The 25,179-nt window shown below is 36.1% G+C and overlaps 2 protein-coding genes across 4 annotated transcripts in view; one reads left to right on the top strand and one right to left on the bottom strand.

The window, feature by feature from the left end:
• Positions 1-25,179, top strand: part of MED27 (mediator complex subunit 27) — a 419,936-nt gene that overhangs the window by 299,772 nt on the left and 94,985 nt on the right. The window lies entirely within an intron of this gene.
• The window catches only part of nAChRalpha6 (nicotinic acetylcholine receptor alpha6), a 143,592-nt gene that overhangs the window by 30,372 nt on the left and 88,041 nt on the right, over positions 1-25,179 (bottom strand). For 2 of the 3 annotated variants that reach the window (XM_069505467.1, XM_069505461.1), the window contains exons 2-4: positions 20,662-20,801; positions 7,003-7,047; positions 928-1,037 (exon numbers count right to left, since the gene is read on the bottom strand). In XM_069505467.1, the coding sequence (XP_069361568.1) occupies positions 928-1,037; positions 7,003-7,047; positions 20,662-20,801 (295 nt within the window). Of the gene's footprint in view, positions 1-927; positions 1,038-5,849; positions 5,895-7,002; positions 7,048-20,661; positions 20,802-25,179 lie in introns of all 3 variants that reach the window. The other variant, XM_069505453.1, reaches the window with a different exon arrangement.

Here is a 25,179-nt window from a genome sequence, read left to right as displayed (position 1 = left end):
GACTGCAAGTAAAACTTTATCTTCTTTATAACATTTAAGTTTTCACCTATCTTTAACGAAAGACCAATTCAAGCAAGTAATCGTATATTTCAAAAGAACTCAGACGCTGAAAATTCAGCTGAAATATATATAGAGAATATTTGAGCGAAACTTCCAAAGTTTTCACAGCCATAACAGTATCTTTCGTGTTTAATGATATTTTGTTACTTGGCGAATGTTCAAACGCATTAGGGAAAGTGGGCGCACGTCTCGTAGGTACGTATTCGCGAATTTAATGACAAAAGTTGTAGTTTAAAGGAGAACTCCTGGTGTTACCTGATTAATATAATTTGTCATTAAATCGTAATAACATAATATTATGTTTGGAGTTACATGTTTTAAAGAAAGTAGTGTCACTATTTAAAAGTATAGTCGAAATGCCATTCAGCATTTAGCTCGATACGCCTCTGTACGCTTAGTATAAGATTTTACGTCTCACCAAACGTTGCTAGAATTCGAGAGTCGAAACACAATACCGTCAAAGTAAAATAAACCTAAAAAGCTTTCAACTGAAGCCAATAAAAACCCTTTAAAAATAAATAAAGATATTTAAAAAAATGTTTGCAGTTACCTACTCATTTAACGCTGTTTCAATTTAATATTTGATTTATTAAAGCACAGATTATAATTTAATATGTTTAAAAGTTTAATGTAAAGTATAAAGTTAGTACAATAAAATAAATCCTTTTTATTAGAAATTTAGACTTATTATTTTACTCTGGTGCACATTTAGCATAACACTAATGCCATCAGAATAAAGCTAAAATCCACAGACTAAAAAAAAAAAATGAACATGAATAAAAATTACCCGTTCCGCCATCTTACTCGATGCTGAAAAAAGTAAGGTTATATATGTAATTCCATTCCATATCATGCAATAAACCTCACCTATTGTACATAAGAACGTCTGGTTTCCACAATTTGTTCGGTGTGATGCGAAGATCCTTGACGTTTCCGTAGTCACTGTCATTCCACCTTAGGTTGTAATCATTCCATTCCTGTCGCACACACAAAAAATCGTATGAGAAAAAGGGACAACACTATTAGCTAAAATCCATTCTTTAATGAGTCCACTAAAAACCTAGCTGTAGAGCTGAGCGAAGCAAGCTGGCCGGAGCGCAAGCAAAAATGTATGAACAAGGCCACAATATTATCGAAGAACGCTTTAAGACACCACGCCATCTTGTTTCAATAGACAACGTTTTAGTGACGTCATTAACTAAGTGATTGAACCACTATCTAAGAAACTGGTGCTTTGAAAACTAACATATAAGCAATGCAGATAATATTATCTATTTTCATTGTCATGGTTTTTGGTAACAATGAAAACAGTTTAGTGACCCCACCATTAACTCTACAGCTAGTTAAGACTAGTTTAATGATTCTTTTTTTTTTAAATATAGGTACTCAAAGGTTAGCGCACATTGAAGAAGTAATAATTATTAAAGCAAAAGAGGGTATGTAGCAATAAAATAGAAGTGAAAATAGCGTTTCATAATTCGAATATGTTGAGACACGAGCTGACATTGTGTGCGCTTGCCTTAAGATGTGAAAATGTTTATTGAATCTTCACACTAGATAATAAAAATGTCGGAGCATACAAACGGTATTCGAAAGACGCGGTAAACAGAATTCCCGCATTGTTGTTCACAGATAAAATACACTGTAGTGAGTATCATTTTGAAATTCGAATACAGTCTGCACGTTCAGAAAATGTGTTTGTCGAAGGAATTGTGATATAAGAGCCTGTTGGAATGAATTTTGCACATTTTTTACATTGTATACAAAAATACAATATTATTCTTTAGAATTCTTACAGAACATAAAAATATAAATGTAACAATAAATAAGAGTGGGAATCTTTTCGGGTCATTTTTGAAATAATATTTTAATGTTGGTAAGTAATGGCCGCATCGTTGTTTTATTTTGTTAAAAAGATCATACAATTTTTGACAAAGAACAACGTGCTAAAGTAATTTATCGATAGATTAAAAAATGTTTATTAATTTCAACCGTTAGCAGGGACGGTTACCACTTAACGTTACTAAATTTTTAACATTAACGCTACACAAACATTTCGTTATGTTGAGTTAAAAACAAAACATTAACGGTATATAATTAAACGTTCGTTATACGTTGAGCGAAGATGTTACTTAGTAAAAGTCCCGCAAATTGCTAATGCGCGTGGCCGCCATTTTAGTAACGTCAGCACTAGACTGAAGTTTCAAGCTGATGGTATCTTTTTATTTCGGCTGACGTCAAAATGACGTCATTTTGATGTTAATGACACAAGGTTCCAGCGCAATAGCAATTTGCGCGACTTATAAACGGCATCGCGATCGTTAGAGATAGGTGTATATTTACCAGTTTAAGTATTCCTACCGGTATTAATAGTGGTATCTAGATAACATTAATGAATGTATGCGTAACGTTATTTTAGCGTTGACATATCATTACTTTGCTAACGCTAAAAAAAAAAACGGTAATGCGGTCCCTAGCCCTTAGACAGATTCTACTCTCTATGGTTATGGCCCATTTTCCTTTTGTCTACTACCAAAGGTAATAAGTTTCAAAATTCCTTCCAACTAATCACCACGCACCATATGAGCTAGAGAGGCATTTCACTTATTCCGCAAACAATAACCGACCGTCGAGTACGCTTAGTATAAGATTTTACGTTTAATCAACGTTGCTAGAATTCAAGAGTAGAAACACAATAACGTCGAAGTAAAATGGACCTAAAAAGCCTTGAAAATTCAATGCCACTGATTTTAATTTCGCAACGTTTCCGCTTGGAGCGCTGGATGTCGATGTGTAAACAAACTTGAGCTTTAAAACAAGGCAATTAGATCCAGTTTACTGTAACGTGGAAGTGCATCGACATTCGAATACTATCAACGTTGGTGAGACATAAAATCTCGTACTAAGCGTACTGACACATGTAAAGCAAAGCGGTGGAAACTTTGCTCTAGAGCCACTTATTACAAAAGTTACTAACTTAGCGGAAATATCAGAGCGACGTTTATACGACTATTTACAAGGCACGATACGATAGCGACACAATGTTGATACGACTCATTTTATAAGTTTTTTAGAACCTCACATAAACAGTTACAAACTGAAACACTAAAACTTTCAGTGTACATTTTTGAATAGACAAAACTCACCGCTAGATAGATAATTTGTCTATTTGTACAAACTAGAAAAGTAGTTTTAGATAGAGAGATGTATAAAATTGATTTTGGTGGTGGAAAAATGTAAAAAAACAGCCAGCCAGATGTGCAATGCCTGAAAATGTTTGTTTTAGGATTAAAAAATAAGTATATAAAATTTTTGGTATGTCTGCAAAATATACAGGAATTGAAAAGTTTGTTTCGTAGGTATAGATAGGCCCAGGAAAAAGGCAACTGATAAAATAATAACTTGCCATTTAGGGCCTGTTTAATATTATTTCAATCGCCAGATAAATTGAATTCAGGTAACGTTATGACTTTGTGACAGTTTTTGTATTGGGAATCTGTCAAAATGTATTTATCCAACAGATTAGGTTTATGTTGCGATTGTGAAACATGCCCTTAACAAAATAAAATAAATGTCGGTTACGTAGTCGGTGACTTCAAATGGCTCTTTTAAAATAACGTTGATGCCTGCCTTAATAGCTCGTACAGTGTAAGCGAGACAGATGTAAGTCTGCCTCGTTTTCTCCTTGTTTTCATCTCAACACAATAGAGACAACGGCTCGTATAGGCTCTACCACAGACATAATAGCCAACTACGAAACACGTGAGGGATTATTTATATTTATAAATAAAATTGTACAAAAACAGCATAAAAAGGTAGTAGCATTTAAAATTATATTATGTCTATGGCAAAAGCAACATAGTTTATTTTGTTGTAAAGGCAAATAAAATTATGTATTTCGGTATGAAAAACTCTTTTTAATTATTTTTTACTCTATCAATTTCACCTTTATGACAAAACAATACCGGAATAATAATCAGTAAAGATGATTTTAAAATAAATATTTTGACTTATTCTATGCAAGTATTCTATTTTCTTATTTAAACTGTGTACTACAACATCTTATAAAGCTAAAAAGTCTAGAGATTTCAAAACAATAATCTAAACAGTAAAAAAAAACGTGGTATAAAATACCGCCAAAACATTTCGCCATGTTTAAACGGTTGAAATAATACAAATAAGAAATTTTGAAGAACAAAATATAATTAATGTAAATTATGAAGTACCTAGAAGGTTTAGTAAAAAGAAATTCAATAGGACCAAGTAAACTACTCATGCCTAAAAAGTAAAAACATGCAAAAGAAATGATCAAAAAGTATTACCACAGATTATATACAGAAGCGCACAAGACGTGGAAAGGTTATTGACCGCTCTCGAAGATTTTTGTTAAAAGGAAACAGGTGGCTACTCTTTCGGGACAAACTAAAGCTGCCATATTGGTAAATGCTAGTAGTATAATAATGCTTATTTAAAACGCTCATCAACGCACTTTTAACGCTTTTGATAAGAAATCCAAAAAAAACTGTTAGGTAATAACTTTAAAAGTACGCCAGAGCTCTTTAATTATTTTTTTATTAATGGAATATGGAAAATAAATAAACGCAAAAAGAAAACTATGACATTCCTTCTGGATCAAAACAAACGGATAAATAAGAAATCGTACTTCAACGATTTTTTTTAAATATCCTATTTAACATTCACAAAGGTCTACTGATCAAAAACGTTCCAAATGTACTTAGAGGTTATGGGAAATTTTGACATTTGCACAAACATGGATGCCAATATGGCGACGTCCTTCAAACTGTATTTCACAACCGATCAGCAATGGCCATGCATCTCGCAGAGCGTGACAAACACTACAATTTCATTGTAGCGAAATAAAAAAACCATAACAGCGAGCATGTCGGGATGTGCAGAATAAATTTACAGTGAATTGCATATCGCATCCTTCATAACATAATATAAGTACAATGTGCAATACCATACTTCCAATGTTCTTGATAACTTAAAAAACAATTGCCGCAATTTTGTCGTAATTTTCTTTTGAAAAATTTATTTAGCTTGTTTTTTACCTATACATTTTAACAGTTTAATATTTATTATTCTTGTTATATGCATTGCAGTTTACACGGCAGTTCTAAGTCAAATGATAAATCCGCAACGTTGTCCGCATATAATATTAGAATGACTACAATTTGATGCAATACCTTAAACTCACTCAAATGTCACTAATCTAATAGAAAAGTTTTGCAAACAACAACAACTTTTAAAACTTTTCAGACAATGGCTAATAAGTAATGGCAACATTGCACTCGATCAAATTATCTTTGCAGTTATTGTTGCGACCAGTTTCTCTAATATTAACAAACTTACCTGAAATAGAATAAGTGACACTAAAAAAGGTTGTACCATCCAATCCAGAAACAAAAGTAATAAAGTAAGTAGTTACCCAAAAGAATCAAGATGCTAATCAACAAATGACAGTCTCATGATGGGATGCATACAGGGACTACCACTAAACTACTTACACGAGCTGGAAGTCAGCGCAATGATCAGGATTTTAGAAAAAATACTAAACAATATCCATACAGATATAATTATAAATATATCAAACTGCCGCATACGCCACAATGCAATGCAATTTTCAATACAGACAGAAGAGAAATCAAGGACAGAGTCAACACAAAAAAGGAATCGAGAAACAAGGAAATAAAAGTAAAGGAAGACGAACGTAAAGTTAGAAATTTTATCAAGTGTTAATTTAGGTTCATTTGTTTAATCACACTTACCAATGACAGCCATATATTGGTTATAAGTAGTTGATTCTTCTCGTCCTAGGTTAGACGATGTCAACATAAACAGAGAGAAAGGACGCAGTCAGTACAATGTTCTAGACAGCAGTGACACTGGGGGGCCACGGTACGGAGGGAGCGGACGAGGCGCGAGCGGCCTCATGCTGCAGAGCCGCTCGCGACTCGCCCTACACACAATCTAATGTTAGGCGAAATGACGAGTACAACAATGTAACACCGACTCTCCATGCGACAATACTGCCGCGATGGCGGCGCCCTCTAGCCGCTCCCGCCTCCTGTAATCGTTGTTCAAAACTGTGCTTGGTGACTTAGCGGTTAGCCGTTTATTTAAGAATCAGTGCGGCCCAAATTTACTGTGCGTTAGTATCACGCCACACCTGCGTAAATTACGTTGCCGAAAGTTCGGTTCAATACGTTCGCAATATTTTTAAGTTACAGACACTTTTGAATTTACGGCGCTTTCGACGTAACGCTGCACCTTCGTACGAGCGCTTAGGCTTGAACGTATTTTGCATAGCAAGCAAAACGTCAAAGCAACGAAAATTCGGCGCACTTAGCTGTCAATACATCGTCGGCATGTTCCATCAGTGTGCTTAGTATAAGATTTTACATCTCACCCAACGTTTTTAGAATTGGAGATCAAAACATAATAACATCAGTGTGAAATGAACTTCAAGCTTCTTGAATTAAAGTCAAAAATTCAGTACCACCTATTCTAATTCCGGGACGTATCCGCTTGGAGCGCAAACTATAGATATGCGGACAAACTTGAGCCTTAAAACAAGGTAGTTAAGGTACATTTTACTTTAACACTGAAATGTTTCGTCGATCGAATACTATCAACGTTGGTGAGATATAAAATCTTATACTAAGCCTACAGATATCGCGCTGAAAAAGACGTCGCGTACTTTGCGGCACGTTTAATACAAAAGGTGTTGACGTTAATTGAATACAACGACAAAATATTCAGCCACCGAACTTTCAGCGACGTAATTTACGCAGGTGTGTCACAACACTTTGCGTGTAGAGATAGGTAGAGATTGATCGTGTTGGCATAGGAAAGTTTACCGTCAAGATGATTGCAAGGGCGGGTACGGCGAAGGCGCCGGGCCCGGCCGCTACCACTTACCAAGTTAAGCCAGACGTTCGTGGTCAGGATTTGATTTTTCTCGTCCTTATTTTGTAAAATGAACGCGCGGTGACGCAAGAAAGGAACGAAAAAATCATCATGAACATTCAGGATTCGACTATAGCTTCAATTTTTTTTATTCCATTACAAGTTAACCCTTAATTGCAATCTCACCTAATGGTGAGTGATGATGCAGTCTAAGGTGGAAGTGGGCTAACTTGGAACGGGTATAGTAGTTTTATTAAACCCATACCTAAATAGGTTTCTACACGGCATCGTACCGGACTACTAATTTGCTTGAAGGCTTGGCCGGTAGGGTGGTACTATACTACTGACTATAGCCACGGCCGTAGCCTCATACGGTTTGGTTATAATTTTAGAGGCTTCTTATAATATCGAACATCCACTCTATCATGCTTTATTTCAGTTTTTTGTTATAATTCCAACTATTGATTTATTTTCAAACGTAAAATAATTAAAAATCTAAAACTCCGAGGACTCAGGTTTAAAGTGTGCTTATGATTCTAAAGGAATCTTAAACTAATACGTGTTGCTACTTACCTTTGCCACCTCATTAATAACATTGTCTTAGGTAATAGGTATCCTGATTTAATTTAATCTTTATTCTAATTTATAAACCTAACACTTTACTTACCCCACCTTCTCCACTTTTTCCTTGTTTTACGTATTTTAGTTTGTATTTCTATAGTCTGTTTGTATAAATTTTAGAGATGACGTTGACCCCAGATTTGCTACGAGTACAAATTTTTCATCATCTGTTTATATTTTTCTAAGGATCTATGATAGTCTAAATAAAGCGAAATACCTTTTAAATTGCCAACGCTGAAATTTTCATGTTACGTGATTTTCTAGACATATTTTGCGATTACGACCTTTTACTCTCGCTTTCTCTTATTACCTATTTTTAAAAGTATAATATGAACCATATTGTCTTTGTGATATTTTTCATAATCTTAGAACGAAACGTAAGGGTGAGCTTTCACTGATGCGGAACGGAGTGAAACTATATGGAGACCGGTAGGTCGATTTCGTAAAACCTGCATCAATCATTATTATAATCTCAATTGTTATGATTGGCTGAATTTGTGCGATTCTTGTTGCAACAATGCATTATAGCCAATAGTGAGTGAGCATCAACCAATCAGAGGTGATTGCGATCGTGACATTTGTAGCTGTCATTCTACCGCGATCGTACAGCTGTGTTTTAGACCAATCAAATTATTGAAAGATCTCAGATGACGTAACAATTTTTGCACGTCATCTAGATGATTGGTCTGTTCAACACATCTCCACTTTACTAAACTTCAACTAAACTAAGACATATCAATCTGATTATCAAGAAATGACATGATTTTTTTAACTACCTATAGGTACAACTTATAATCTGATTGATCTGCTGAACAGATCTCCGCTTCAGTGCAATGCTCCCTTAAACTTGTGCTAGTCGTGGGTGTAACCAATGGGGTTTGAACCGCTCCGTGAAAATTGAAATACTTCTTCCATAATATTTATTTTTATTTGTTTTGTTGGTAACAGTTTCCAATAAACTTGCGAGTTTGTAAATTGTGATGTATTTCGATGTTATTGTGAAATTGCACCAGCTGACGGCGTGCGGTGTGGATTGATTCAATCCGGTTGCGATTCGTTATGTTGGCGACACTGTCAGCTCTATTGTGTACCGTTTACACGAAACCACATAAAATTGCGGTTATTCTGATTCCGTATACAATTCCCTGGTATTCATTCGATCGAAATTAAAAAGAAAATAAAATTCATCATATTATTTTTGCTCCTATCTCAGATTGAATCATTATTCATAAACTCTTTCATGTGACGTGTAATAAAGACACGTGTTTTTCATTTACATTTAAACATCACTTATTTATATTTACTTGCCGTGGTATGTTCGTAGAATTTTCAAACAAACCCACACTATATATAGCTCTTTAAAAAAAAATCATAGCGGTCATTTTGAAATTGTTACCAAGTATTTGTTTTTATAGCGACAATAAAAATACCTACACATTCCGTAAAAATTTCTACTCACTACCTATTATGGTTCACGAGATATAGCCCGCTGATAGACAGAACCAAAAACGGACGGACGAAAAGCGGAGTTTTAGTAATAGGGTCCCATTCGCACCCTTTGGATACGGAACCCTAAAAAGGAGTTAAAGTAAGGGAAGAAAAGAAATAACTTGAACAGAATCTTCTTCTTCTTGTTCTTCTAAATATATAAAAGGATTGACTGACTGACTGATCTATAAACGCACAGCTCAAACTACTGGACCGATGGCTGAAATTTGGCATGCAGATAGCTATTATGACGTAGGCATCCGCTAAGAAAGGATTTTTGAAAATTCAACCCCTAAGGGGGTGAAATAGGGGTTTTAAAGTGTAGTCCACGCGGATGAAGTCGCGAGCATAAGATAGTATATTGTAAAACATAAAATAAGTCAAGAAGAATGCTGTTAATACTTGGCTTCAACTGGATAGCTGTAGACAAGGGAATGTAGTGAATCTAGATATTGCCCGAGTCAAAGGGACGTACAAAGGACGGATTAGTGCTGTATCTATTCAGAGATTACTTTTATGTTAGTACTGGCTAGTCGGCTTGCGCTCACAGAGAAAAGATTTACAATAAGTCCCAGAGAGAGAGGCGTTTTCTTACAATTTTCGTTTTTTAAGAAATGTTTAGTTCTATGTTCTTTTATTATAGTATAGGTATTGTTTAATAGTGAGTCCGCTACTAGCTACGTACACGTCCATAATAACTGCATTTGTACACACTTTTTTTTGGAGAGTGACTAGTTTTATTCTTGGCTTGTATTACTCAGTTATCAATTATTTTCATAATCTGTTTTGTGTGTCCAATAATAATTACCTACTGACCTACATTTTACCTACCAATATTATTAAGATCGCGTCGATTTCATCAGTTTTGATTTGTACTTAGTTATTATCTAGTTTAGTTTAGTTTTATAAGAGGAATGTGCAACATCCATACAAACTCGACAGTTTTAGGATGTCAAGCGTAAAATTTTATAATTATTATTTGGCTGAATAAAGAATTAAAAAAAAAAAATTAATATGTAAGCTTTACATGAACATCAAGTAACATATTTATACACAAATTTCAAACCCCTATTTTACCCCATTAGGGGTTGGATTTTCAAAAATCCTTTCTCAGCGGATGTCTACGTCATAATAGCTATCTGCATGCCAAATTTCAGCCCGATCCGTCCAGTAGTTTGAGCTGTGCGTTGATAGATCAGTCTGTCAGTCAGTCACCTTTCCTTTTATATATTTAGATTAAATTAGGTATTATCTTTATGAATTTAGGTCTGTAAGAGCTAGTCTTAATAAGAAGGATTGAAAAGGCAGGTCAATTACAGGTGTTAGCAACTGAGCTCTGAACAAAGCTCCTTTAAATGAAACGCCAGAAGCGCAATCTCAGAACCCACCGACACAAAAGCGCAACTAACAAAAGCAGAATCAACAACTGTACTGCAAATGGAATCCGAAATTCATTTAGCCTGTAAGGTGACCTGACAAACTTGCACTGACACGTGAAGAAGTTGCCAACAAATGGAACCTGGGGCGTTCCTATGAAAAAACATCTCTTATTCCGAAAGTGGAATGGGATGGTGATAAAAAAAATATTAAAAAAAACCGACTTCCAAATCCACTACAAAGTAAAAAATAACTTGGAATTTGTTGAAAAGGGACATAGGCTCCGGGATTTTAAAAACCTGAATCCACGCGAACGAAGTCACGGGCATCAGCTAGTTTGTAGATAATTGTGTTTAGTTTAGTTTAGTTTAATATTCTTTATTGTACACCAAAAAGAAAAGACACAAAAAGAAACATGTAAGAGAAGAACATACAATCAGCGGCCTTATCGCTGTGAAGCGATCTCTACCAGGCAACTAGGTTGAAGAGGATTTAAGGGCTAGTGAAAACTGGGTTTAAGGTGTACGTAAGTTGTTAGGGAACATAAAGATAATAATTATAATATAAGTAATATGTATATTAATAGGCACAGAAATGCCTTAATAATAATATATAGATAAAGATATACACAGGTACATATATAATACATAATATATATATGTGTTCCATAACCTACATGATTAAAATAATAAAATAGTCGTCAGTATTGATAAAAAAGTGTGAGGTAAATGTACATTTCAACACTTTGTGGTATTGATAATAACACTGAGTGGATTCTGCATGTGATTGATGTACCTAGTAGTGTAGTATTAATGTAGTGATTTGGCAATGATCGGGCGCAGATGGGCTTTTATCTAGATTGCTTCTGTTTCGGCCTTTTCAATGATCAGTCTGTTTTGAATTTTAGTTTTTATTTCATTGATATGTTTTCAAACTGAATATTTGTGAAAAGCTATATTTTTGTGTTTAAATAGCCCGCTTTGAAAATGTAAAATTAAGCTTTTTGAGTGTATTTTGAGCAATAGCAAAAAAAGCCTCATGCCTTCTGCGGTAGACATAATATTATACGAATATGTGTGCTCAGTAGTGGACCGTCGATGGATTGATCATGAGATAATAAGAACGATCGTGCACTCATCTGATCAGAATCCGTGAAAATACGGATGGAAAAAACCTCTACACCATAATATGTCATAACTCATAAGCTACCATAAAAATAGTTCTTAGATTATCTGCAAAAGCCCCTAATCAATACTAATATTATAAATTAGAAAGTGTGTCTGTCTGTCTGTCTGACTGTCTGTCTGTCTGCTAGCTTTTCACGGCCCAGCAGTTCAACCGATTTTGATGAAATTCGGTACATCCCGGGGAAGGACATAGGCTTTTTATCCCGTAATTTTAAAGAGTTCCCGCGGGATTTTTAAAAACCTAAATCCACGCGGACGAAGTCGCAGGCATCAACTAGTGTCAGATAAAAAAATAGTTCTATGACAAACAACTTCGGGACGTATTTTCACGGACTCAACAGCTCTGAGCGATTCTTAAATAAAATTTCACAAGGGTCAGATTATACGAACTAAAACGATCATCACATCCCAATATAATATAGAATTTGGACCAAAAAAATGAAGGGGAAAAACTATTAGCTCAACCTTTCCACTCTTTCCCGTGACGCGAAAATTGCTGGGCCAATTGGACGGAAATTTGGAATGCATTTGCGAGATTGCCGAGTCGTTCTGTATACTTTCTCGTTCATTATTTCAATGACAGAAAAAACTAATTACCACTCGATTCACGAATGAAAAAGAAAGACACTTTTTCCACTTCTGCCAATAACTTGAAAATTGCTAAGCCAGTTGCCCAACTGGCTTAGCAATTTTCAAGGTTTTGAATGGATTTAAATTGATAGACAAACCAGCAAACCAACAAACACTTTTTCATTTAAATAATATTGGTAGTCTATATAAAAGGAAAAGTTGACTGACTGACTGACTAACTGACTGATCTTATCAACGCATATCTCAAACTACTGGACGGATCGGGCTGGGCATGCTGATAAATGCTGTTTTAATACTAGCTAGATCGAATAATAAAAGAGCAGAAGTTTTATTCTTGTCGGCGTAGGTATGTGTGGTATTCATTGAATATCAGTATTTGGAAATTCTTAGCTCGAATTTCGTGCTATTGAATTCGGGCTCCGAGCGGCAGAAATATTAGACGTCTGTCACTTTGAATGAAATAGGTTTTTCTGTTACGTAATGGGAAAATAAGAGGAAAATGATAGTATTGGGTTAAAAATAGTTGTGCCATTTTATCGTTGTGTCACAGAAATATCAATGCAGAAGAAAATATAATATTGAGTCTCATTTTTACCTCACACTGCAGTACAGTTCTTGCAATTCATGAAGGCGAGTGAACTTTACTTGTGGTTACGTCGTATAGATGGACATTGCGTAAGTGTGCGTGCATGTCGGACCAATCAGTCGCGAGCAAGCGCTCGCAAGCGCACACATTTACTTTACCTTACTTATACCGATACGACTTAAACACAAGCATGAGCCACTCGCCCTAGTGAAATGCAAGAACTATAACATAAAAGCAAAACAGCTGTTGATGTACCTACTATAATTGTATATTTTTGACTTCATCAAAAATAAATTATTTCTCAGTGATTATTAATAAAGGGTTTTCCAAAATACGTTAAATCCACGTTTTTTATTAGTGTTAAGTGTAATTACCATTTAATATCGATTAAACTAAAAAAGTACGTCATAGTGATATGACGTCATATTCTAGTATTTCATAGAATATCGCATACTAAGTGCGCGTTTTGACATTTGATAAAAAGTTACTGGCTACTGCTTTGACTAGTCAAATAACCTATTGTTTGTATGTAGTGGTGCACAGTGGGAAAAGGGATTACCCACTGCATCTACTCATGGTTGTAAACAAGTCTTACTAACCGCCGTACTCAGAGTCGCTTAATCGTTACTTAAGATTGAGTTAAACGGGACAGAGCTATATCTCTCACATAAATCTGTCTCGTTTTAACTCAATATTAAGTAACGATTAGCGACTGTGAGTACGGCGGTAATAGACCAAACCTTAAATTGTCACATAAAGTGTTCACTCCCGTGGGAATTTCGAAAAATCCGGCCTTATTTCTTGTGTATTGTAAGGGAAACTGTGCAATCGTGGAAAACCACAAGCACTATTGACCATAAATGGGAAAATAAAAATATGAGTTTATCGAATTATTCCATTTATTTTCCGGAACAGAAAATGTTCTTTCAATTTCCTGGAAACCTCTTACGGTAAAAGCTCAAAAATACTTGAAGTATTATATTATATAACTCTAGTTTAAATGGGTGTTCCCTTCCCGGGTAGTCCTTTTAGTTGAAAATAAACGAATATTTTTGTTCACTGAAACTTTATTCGATTTGTTTAGGTACTCTATTTTTAATTATGTTATTTTTAACCATGGGCTTACTACCCGACTGCGGCAAAGTACAAAAGGAGGGTTATGTTTTTGACCTGTATGTATGTCCGTTCCTACATCCACTCGTAACTACTTAACAACTCAACTGATTTTAATAAAGTAGTTAGTACAAGTAACACAAGTACTTGTGTTAATTTTTTCGCAAATGGTACGAAAAGTAGAATATTTTCCTCGGTGATAAAGCTGTCTTAGTCTTGGGTGAACTTAAATCCCTCGCTAGTTAGTAGGTATAGTACGCGACAGGTCGAGATGGCAATTGGGGTGGGACGCCCCGCACACCCACACAGCCCCCGCGCTAACCCGGTGCGAATCTGCCTCATACTCCGATTGCCAACTCGACCTATACCTACCTCCCAAGGTTTTGCAGTACAAGGAAAAATCCGAAAACCGTGAATATGTGGTTACATCACAAGAAAAAAATTAAAATGTGTTTATAAACAAACATTGCTATTTTCGACTTTCGAAGTAAGATTACTAAACCAAGTGGGGTATCATATGAAACGGCTTTACTTGTACATTCCAATACAGATTTTTATTTATTTTTATGCATAATAGTTTTTCATTTATCGTGCAAAATGACGATAAAATACGATTGTAGTACGGAACCCTCAGTGCGCGAGTCTGACTCGTACTTGGCCGGTTTTTTTATTGAAAGAGCCGATTGAGTGGTAAGTAACTAGTAGTCTAGTATCAGAGGTAAATTTTCTCTTTGGCTCGGTGTGCCAGCAATGAAACTAAGTCATGAAATTTAAAACATATCATAAAATAAAAACCGGCCAAGTGCGAGTCAGACTCGCCCACCGAGGGTTCCGTATTACAGTCGTATTTTTTCGTCATTTTGCACGATAAATCAAAAACTATTGTGCCTTAAAATAAATAAGACTCTGTTTTGGAATGCACAAGTAAAACCCTTTATTATGATACCCCATTTGGTATAGTAATCTTACTTTATAAGTTGAAAATACTAATTAATTGTTCAAAAGACTTTTTAATTTATTTTTTATGATGTGACTACAAATTCACGGTTTTCAGATTTTTCCCCTAATGTCTGATATAAGACCTACCTACCCGCGAAAGTTCATGATTCTAGGTCAACGGGAAGTACCCTGTAGGTTTCTTGACAGAAAGACAACAAAGTGATCATATAAGGGTTCCGTTTTCCTTTTAAGGCACGGAACCCTAAAAAGTAGCTATAGGTATAGGTACATACATAAAGTACGATGAAACATATCGGGGTGGAATGAAAAATAAAACGCCAGCCGACGCAATTCCTTTGACGCGTGCGTTGAATGTGGAATTTTAGTGCGCACCTGTGTGGCCGTGTTTTTAAAACTGCTTTGCATACCGCGTATTTAGACTGATGTGAACGCAGCTTTAGCTTTTACAAATTGCGTTAAAGTCAAAGTCAAATGATTTATTCAAAATAGGTAATAAATTATTCTTTTCGATTGTCAGTTGTTGGATTTGTAAGATATAGTGGTGATAATTATCACGCAAACATAAAACTAAAGCTACAAGGGTTCCAAACGCGCCGGTCTGAGATATATCTATAAGCATTTTATTTTGTGTTAAAAATACGTTAATTCTTGTTATCGCAATATGTTTATATACTCATTCGTTACTATTTTTATTCTAGGCAAATCTTATCAATATTTCAAATATTAATAAAATACAAAGACCTACCGACATAATTAAAAAAAATTGGGAATTTATTGAATCACTTCCCATATTATACAAAGGTTTATGTATTATACATACGAAAGTGGGTCTGCTTCTTGATCTGTCCTACAATCACGTCACAACGAAGCCATGGAGATTGGATTGACGTAATTTTTTGCATGGATACCTACAGTTAAAGTTCGAGACGAAGTCACGAGACGAAGTCACGTCTTCAACGCGGTAGCTAAGCAGAGTGAACTAGAGTGAGGGAACTCTTGGTTTGGTCGTGAATCGACGAAATGACAAATATTAGGCTATGGACGTGAAATCAAAGAAAAATGCTACCTAGCCTTAAATGCAGGAACATTTTTGACGTCTGCCAGTGACGCCAAAGCCTAGATGTTTTGTTACAAGTTCCCTAGCTGTCGTGAACTTTAGTAGAAGTTAGTAAAGGAGCTGGTAACTTAGCTGGTGCATGATTTACGTACGACTGTTAGCGGATACCGGCTGCATTTATCTCTGACGGCGAGATTAATGGTTCAGAGCTGCGGAGTGTTGTTACGTGGTTACAGTCAGTTGCGGAGGAACTTGAGGGACACGTGGGAGTGAGGTATTTTGACATATCAAATTGAAACCGGTCAAGTGCGAGTCGAACTCGCACACGAAGGGTTCCGTACCATCATAATCATATAATCATTTACATATTTTGCTAGAATATGGTATATATGCACATTAGTTACATGGGTCTTATTACTTGGTAATCATATATCCTGCCAAGCATGGCGTTCAAAATTTGTTGAACCCAGCATCTCATCTCCTTAAAATAATATTATGTCATCGTGTTGTAAAAAAATATTGTTAATTAATCTATGCATCATTAAAAATTTATCAACATATTATATGCTTTTGTTTGATAAAAATTTAAATAAATAACATCGCACAAGATTATGTAAGTAATGTAGCAAATTTTTTTCTTAACGGAATAAAAACTTAGATAGTAAGTAATACTTGAGCACATGTGGGTAGATACTCGAGAATTATTTGTGAAATTATTGTATTAATTATTTGTGTATAATGGATAAAATAATGGCAATAAGTAAAATTTAAAATTGCAGTCACAAGGGTTAACTATTATCTGACTAAAATAAAATAAAAATACTACCTATTGCAGACTTGTACAAGATTTCCTTCAAAGCCTACTAGTGTAGAGTTGTTTAGGCGTGGTTTGGTGATAACTCGTAGCAACTCCGTAGCGACTCCGTAGCAAGTCCCGCTGGCGGATACATTCGTCTCGCGCTAAGATTAATGGCCGTCGGTTATCCGAAGCGGTTACACTCTCGTCGTTGCTTATACAGTTGTTGCGAGTAATATGTGTATATATGTCTATGTAGTCTTCTTCTTCTTCTTCTTTGGGGCTATACAGGTCCATGATATCCCTGAATCACTGCGACCGTCTCCGATCTATTGTGTTTGCCTTTGTATGTAGTCTTATGTATGTCTATTATATTTTATTTGTATGTATTAGTGTATTAATAATATGCATTTTATAGTCTTACTAGCTTATGCTCGCGACTTCGTCCGCGTGGACTACACAAATTTCAAAACCCTATTTCACCCCCTTAGGAGTTGAATTTTCAAAAATCCTTTCTTAGCGGATGCCTATGTCATAATAGCTATCTGCATGCCAAATTTCAGCCCGATCCGTCCAGCAGTTTGAGCTGTGCGTTGATAGATCAGTCAGTCAGTGAGTCAGTCAGTCACCTTTCCCTTTTATATATATAGATTATATGGTTTAGTTTATTTAGCTGTTGGTATTTAGGTTTATTATACACCACCTCCCATTGTCCATTTGTCCGTTTTCTCCCTAGAGTTAAGGTTGTCTGGAAGAGATCGCTATTTAGCGATAAGACCGCCTTTTTGTACCTACTTTTTAAGATTTCTTTTTGTAACCTGTCATTTGTGTTTTTGTGGTGCAATAAAGTATATACAAACATACACACATATAGGTATATAGTACGCAGCAGGTCGAGATGGCAAAATACCTTAAAGGTATTTAATTTAGGTAGCTTATACGTGCCAGGAAACACGGACGCCAGAACGGTATTCCACACCATAGCGGTTCGTGACAGAAACGACCCGTTCCCATTTATCACATTAGGGATGATTTATGCCAACACGTGACGGACGCGAGGCGAGGACGAGGCACGGATTCAAAACATCACGAACATTTTATATCAAGCATAAGGGATGATTTGTGCTAGACCGTGCCGGGCCCGAGCTGTGCTACGTCCGAGGCACGTCCAACGCGCAATCCACGATTGTAATTTTGTATGAAGAAACGTAACACGGACGAGGCTCGGATGACCAGGCCACAGCACGGTCTGATTTGACCTTATACAAATTCCCAATCCGGTGCCTTGGACACGGCACGGCTCGGCCCCAGCACGGTCTAGTATAAATCATCCCTTAACTGCTTCATATAAAATGTTCGTGATGTTTTGAATCCGTGCCTCGTCCACGCCTCGTACATGGCACGGCTCTTGCCCTCCACGTGTTGGCATAAATCATCCCTTATGGTAGACTTTGTGGGATGCTCTCTGATCCTCCTGTATAGGTATTGACATTATAATCGTGATGTTTATGAAATAACAATAAAAGCTGATATGAATTTTAATCCCATATATTTAATTAGTAGGTGTTGCAACTAATTTATAACTGTAATTATTATAGTACATATTTTATCTGAAAATAATAATGCCCCTCGCTACATCATTACAATATTTCAATTAAGTTTAATTTATGGTTTGTTTAATCAAATTCATTTTATGAATTGAAATTCCTGATTAACAATCGGTATTTACTATTATAAAATTGCTAATTTATTGACTTTAATTCCTGTAAAATAATTTATTGGATTGCTACTTTTAATTAAATGCAATAAATAACAAGTCGTAATTAAAAACACGAGTGCCCTGCAAAAAAACTAACTAAAAGTAAATAAAATCACGTTTGAAAATGGCGCCATACCTACCTACATCCGCCATATTGGTTTTTTTTTTTCAAACAAATTATAGCTAATGCAATGTGTCGGAGTTAAGTCAATTAGTTCAAAGTCTTCACTTTATGCATCGTAACGTATCTACAGTACGCGACAGGTCGAGATGGCAATAGGGGAGCGCACGCCCGCACAGCCCCCGCGCTAACCCTGTGCCGGCGAGCGCGGGTGACGTGCGGGTGCCCGCAGCCCGGGGCGTCCCCCCGCCTCATACCTCGATTGCCATCTCAACCTGTCGCATACTATACTTATCTACTTTTTCAACAATATGATTGTTATTCCTATATTATGTTAGACTCAAAAGAAAAATTTTAATTTAACAAATTATTTATCTTAAGTTAAGGTATGATTCCGAACCACGCAGCACGCAGCAGCGCTGCCGCAACAGTGCTGTCACCAGCTGTCACAGTCCTGTCGCGGCACTACTGGCACAGAATATATAATAATATCCCCATACAATCTCTATAAGCTTATTCCGACATTCCGAGCTGGGCAGCAATGTCGCGGCAGCAATATAGCGGAACATTGCTGCCTAGCTCGGAATGTAATGTCATATAAGCTTATAGAGATTGTATGGGGACCAGTAGTGCGCGACAGGACTGTGACAGCTGGTGACAGCACTGTTGCGGCAGCGCTGCTGCGTGCAGCGTGGTTCGGAATCATACCTTAATGCTTATGACCATATCACACATAGGTATTTGCTTATATAGTAGGTATTTTTCAACAATATGATTTTTATTCCTATATTAGGTATGTTAGAGTCAAACGCAAAAATTTAATTTATCAAATTAGGTCATAAGCATAACTCTAGACCATATCACATATACTCAGGTATAAATTTTGTCTAAGTCCGTGTATTACCTAAGCTCTGCTAGTAATTATAGGTCGAGCTCCATTGATCATAACATCCCAATACCTATAATATCAAAACCGCAATTAATTTCGACCACGTATAAGTGTCTAATCCTCTTAAGGCTCTTATATCGTTATCGGTAATAAGTAAATTATTACTCTTTTATTCTCCATTTAGGTATACAGTTTCGGATATTGAAATATAATTCATAGCAAACAGGCGTTGGCAATATTTGTTGGTTTGGTATTTCGCTTTATATTTGAATTGATTGAAAGACATGAACATGAATCATTAAATTCATCAATACAAAAATGCCAATGTCACGTTTCATTTAATTCATTTTTCCTGTATACGTCATGTACTCGTTAATAAAAATTGAATACAAAATGTCTAAATCACACCCGTGATTTGATTCACGTTTTATCAAATTATCTCATACTCATCCATCAATCATCATTTTTATCGCAAAGCATTCATATTATAAAGTTGTGTAACTTACAGAGTCGATAAATATTTATGATGGAAAGATGAGTCGGCACTTACATGCTAGATTAATTCAGATTAGCAGAATCTAGGGAAAATATAAAACTAGATGCGTTAGTGGAATTCCGCTACAACAATATAGAAATATCTTCAAGTTATAATAATGTGCGAAGAAGACGCCAAAGATGAATTTCTTTGATTGAAAAAAATCTTGAAATAGGTATAGAGCATTTTATAATAATTTCATTCAACAAACAAAACCTTCCTCACAAAAATTCGTTTACTCAACCTTTATAAATAAGATTCATACAAGTAAAGAAAAGGTTTTGTTAGTCAAATTCAACTCACGATGTCAATGATTTCTTACACTGTGAGTCTGAATTTGTCATCGAACGGCTCACAGACTGCTTTAGGGTCTTGTAAGTTTGAACATTTATGCATCGTCTCACTATTATATAAAGGTTAGGTTAGACTGGCAGTGTTGCAACTCACCACGTCAATGATCTGTTGCAGGGTGAGTCCGAACTTGACTTCGAGCGGCTCAATTTTGTCGCGATGAGCCGCTCGAGGGTATTGTAACATTCAGGCATCGTCTCAATATAAAGGTTAGGTTAGACTGGCAGTGTTGCAACTCACCACGTCAATGATCTGTTGCAAGGTGAGTCCGAACTTGACCTCTAGCGGCTCACTCTCGTTGGCGACGGGCCGCTCGAGGGTGTTGTAGGAGTTGAGGAGAGCGTTCAGGAGACGCTTCTCGTGCGGTCCTTGCTCCGATACTGTGGACAAAAATCACTATGAGTACTGTAACAATATTGGTCAGTGCAAAAGTAAGGATGGGTAAGACTACATAATGATAGACGTTTACTTAAAGACTTGAAGAAGGATTGTGAATTTTCCCTTCCACTTTTAATATGGGGTTTTTAATAAAAATAGCGAGCAAACGAGCAGCCGTGTCACCTGATGTTAAATGTCACTTCTTATTTTGCTTTGTGGCTGTCAATGTTAAATGATTCCCGCCGCCCATGAACATTTGCAACACCAGAGGAACCTAATGGGAACACGGCCGAAGGGACTTGATTTCACCGTTTGCATGTGCGTAGAAAGAAGGATCGGCGTAGAAGTTCGTTCCCACGGGGTATTTAAAAACCTGAGTCCACGCGTAAGAAGTCGCGGGCATCAGCTAAAAATGATGATAACTATAAATATAACCGTGTAAGCATAAATCCACAATACGCTACACAACAACGGAAACAATGTAACTAAATTGAAATGAAAAAAAAATCCTGTATTTTAAAATGCTTTATTTGCCTCTGGGATCTCTCCGTGTCTATTTTCTCCGCAATTCTTTTGTTCACGCGTTTGTACTTGCTAATTGGGCCAGCCTTCCACTCAGTTTTATTGGACGTCACCACAGATATTCGCCTCAAATGTAGAGTGGTCTACAAACAATTTCATCGATAACTATATAAAGTTAATTTATTAACATTTTACATTACACTAGCTTATGCTCGCAACTTCGTCCGCGTGGACTACACAAATTTCACACCCCTATTTCACCCCCTTAGGGGTTGAATTTTCAAAAATCCTTTCTTAGCGGATGCCTACGTCATAATAGTTATCTGCATCTGCTGTGCGTTGATAGATCAGTCAGTCAGTCACCTTTGCCTTTTATATATTTAGATTATTGTATTAACCAAAACAATATTACGATACTTGGTTCGCTTGTATGATATGCAATTTAGATTTTTAAATATTTCATGGGTACTTTTTAATTTTACGGTATAAAAAGTATCCAAACGATCTTTAGGATACAAGCTCTATTAAATCCTTAAAAAGTAACAGACAGTTACACTTTCATAATATTATATTCATAATATTAAATACAGATAACTCTAAATAATATCTGTCCCGGCTGTACTCACGTGTGTAGTCGACGTTAGCCCGACTAGTTTCGAACCCATACATAGTTTAAATGCTAAAACAGATAACTCTGTATGGTATAGTAAAACTTACAGAACATACATATACGTCTATGCATACCAAACGCACAGACAAGCAAACAATTTTCCAAAACATATTCTTTGTAATATATCACTCCGACACTAATGTAGGTATCATGAAGAGATAAATCGACTAAGTGCAATGCATTTAAAAAATCATACATGCTCGTGCAGTTACCATATCAACTTAATAGAAAATGACATTCCAAAAAAGTTACAATATAAAGATCGTAATAAATGTTTAAATTCGAAATACTATAAAAAAATAATTTTGAGCTTTATGCCTAAACTCTTTTGATCTCTCATTTTTAGTATTTTCATAAATTCTTCTTGAACAGTAATACTAGAGTAAATAGCCAAATGGCTTTTTAATTAATGATACTTTGTCGTATCTGTATCTTACCCAACGTTTCAATAGTCTCCGGCCGTGACCGCTGTAAGCCCCATGTTTGCTTGGGGAAGGAATGTTAGGTCTCCCTTTGATGAATATTCCAGTATTTAAATGCTGGAGGCCTCCCACGTATCTGTTGCGTATTCTAACTAACATTCTAAAACTTTTCCCATGATATTATGAGTAGGTACCATTTTTAGGGGTTCGTGCTCGAAAATTGCCAACAGCACTATATTACTAAGCGTCCGCTGTCGGTTCATCCATCCGTTTGTCTGTCTGTCAGCGGGCTGTTCTCAAGAATCATAGGTAAATGTAAAAAGTTGAAATACGGTATTTGACAACTAGTCAAATCAGTAACTTTTTATCAAACTTCAAAACGCGCTCTTAGTACCTATGCGATATTTTATTAAATACTGGAATGTGACGTCACATCATAATGACGTAATTTTTTTTAGTTAAATCGATAATTTAAAATGGTTATTACACTTAAAACTAACAAAGGACGTAGATTTTATGTATTTGGAAGACCATCACTGAGAAATAATTTATTTTTGATGAAGTCAAATACCCAATTTTCACAGAGTGTGTATTTTCTGTTACCGCTACAAATAAACAAAGACAACCAATAATAGAGTAAAAACCAAGATGGCGCTTCTAAAAATGGCTGCCATGCAAATTTAAAAAAAGTACCTAGCATTTAACTACAATATCTCTTCCAAGATAGCCCGCTTTCATCCTAGACTCGCAAGGTGAGATAGCAGTCAAGAGATAACATCAAATAAAAAATACACGCAAGTACCCGCAACAAATTTCCCAAATCCTCGGATACTCGAAGAGTTACGACTGGACCAGACCGTTAGTGACGCACCTGAACCACTCGACAACAATTTATGACCAATCCTTAGGTAATGGTGAAGACAAAAAGCACAATTTTCTTTGAATAGTCCAAAGACTGAAGACAGTAAACGTGACGTCAAAATAGTTCAATCTAAATATATAAAATGAAAAGGTGACTGACTGACTGACTGACTGATCTATCAACGCACAGCTCAAACTACTGGACGGATCGGGCTGAAATTGGCATGCAGCTATTATTAGGTAGACATCCGCTAAGAAAGGGTTTTTGAAAATTCAATCCCTAAGAGGTAAAATAGGGGTTCCGAATTTGTGTAGTCCACGCAGACGAAGTCGCGGCCATAAGCTAGTATAATAATATGGTAATAGTACAATATAGTAATAGTAGTTTTCGTAGTAAAATTGTACTGAAGAAGAGCTATCGGTTTTTCCTTGATAGTTAAATTTGGTTTTAAATGTGAACTAAACTGGAAAGGATTTGCGTTTGAATCTCATTGTAATTGTGGCAGTCGTATTTATATATCCTAGCACAGGTTTGACTCTTCCGCTGCCAGTTTATTGCTGGTTCTTATCAGTAGAAAAGGCATTCTGATCTAGTGGTAGATGCATTTTACGATTCAAAAGTACTTTTAAAAGTTTATTTGAAATATTTCCATTCTATTCTTATTGACTTTTTTAAAAGCTCAAGCTAATTGCGATATAGAACTTCTTCAAAAAACGAGCTCAAAGAGCTTCACTTTTATCAACACTTTTGTTCCCGAGCTTTTTGTCTAGCTTTTTCGTACATCTGTGTATTCCCTAGAAATTCACTAGAGTCCGGCTTCGAAGGAGCAACAATAAACACTCATTTTAGGGGCTCGGATAGCTCTTATGGACGTGATATACGAAGGTGCGAACGTGACAGGTATAAATCTCTTATGGCCGGCTTATTACGCATGAAAGAGAAGGGTACAGGCTACAACAGCCTTTGAAACAGGTGATTCATATCGTGGGGAATTTAACGGTACAATGGAACAATTTCATTTGCGCGTAAGAGCGAGTTCACATTACAGGTCCAGGTGTTTAGGGATGCACGATTTTTTTGCTTTAGATAGATTTTTTGGATCGCAATGTATCTTTTTTTTATAAAAAGAATATTAGCCATGCTAATCATGAGTAATATAAAGAGCGTCAAGGAGTGGACTGAAAACCGAAAGGACGACGCGAACGGTTCAAACCCCGCCCGTTGCACTATTGTCGTACCTACTCCTAGCACAAGCCTGACGCGTTAGAGAGGAAAGGGGAATTTTAGTCATTTACTCGTAGCATGGCTAATATTCTATTTTTTTTAAAAATTGCCCTTTCCTCTCCCACTAAGCGTAAAGCTTGTACGACAATAGTGCAACGGGTGGGATTTGACCTCCGATTTTTAGGAATTCAGTCCGCTCCTCAACTGTTAAGCTAAATTGACGTTCAGTTCTTTATTTCAACTTTTCAATTACCTATAGTACTATTTATTTCCTATTATACGATTATATAATTTATGATACGAACTATTTATTTCCTATTATACGATTTATAATATAGGATTTAATTATATTTAACAACCATACGTAATCTTTTTTTTACTTTTTACAAATACCAACCTTATCTTGAAACTTTTCAAAAATAATAATTTTGTCAGCAAAAATTGGGTTAATTCTGTCACGTGATCCGTTAACCACATCAAAATTGGTTAAGTGGATGGGCCGTAAAAGGTAACAACAGACAGACGGGTACACTTTCGCATTTATAATATTAGTACCTACCTCTACCTGCCCAGCTGTACCAGCTTCGCAACCCAAAGTGGCAATGGGCAGGGCACATAGTTTGTAAAACCGATAGACGTTGGGGTTCCAAGGTGCTGGAATGGCGACTTCGCACCGGAAG

The sequence above is a fragment of the Maniola hyperantus genome, chromosome 2, assembly GCF_902806685.2.
Source record: "Maniola hyperantus chromosome 2, iAphHyp1.2, whole genome shotgun sequence".
NCBI lineage: Eukaryota > Metazoa > Arthropoda > Insecta > Lepidoptera > Nymphalidae > Maniola > Maniola hyperantus.
Note: the sequence above shows the minus strand (reverse complement) of the source record. Positions and strands in the feature narration are given on the sequence as shown.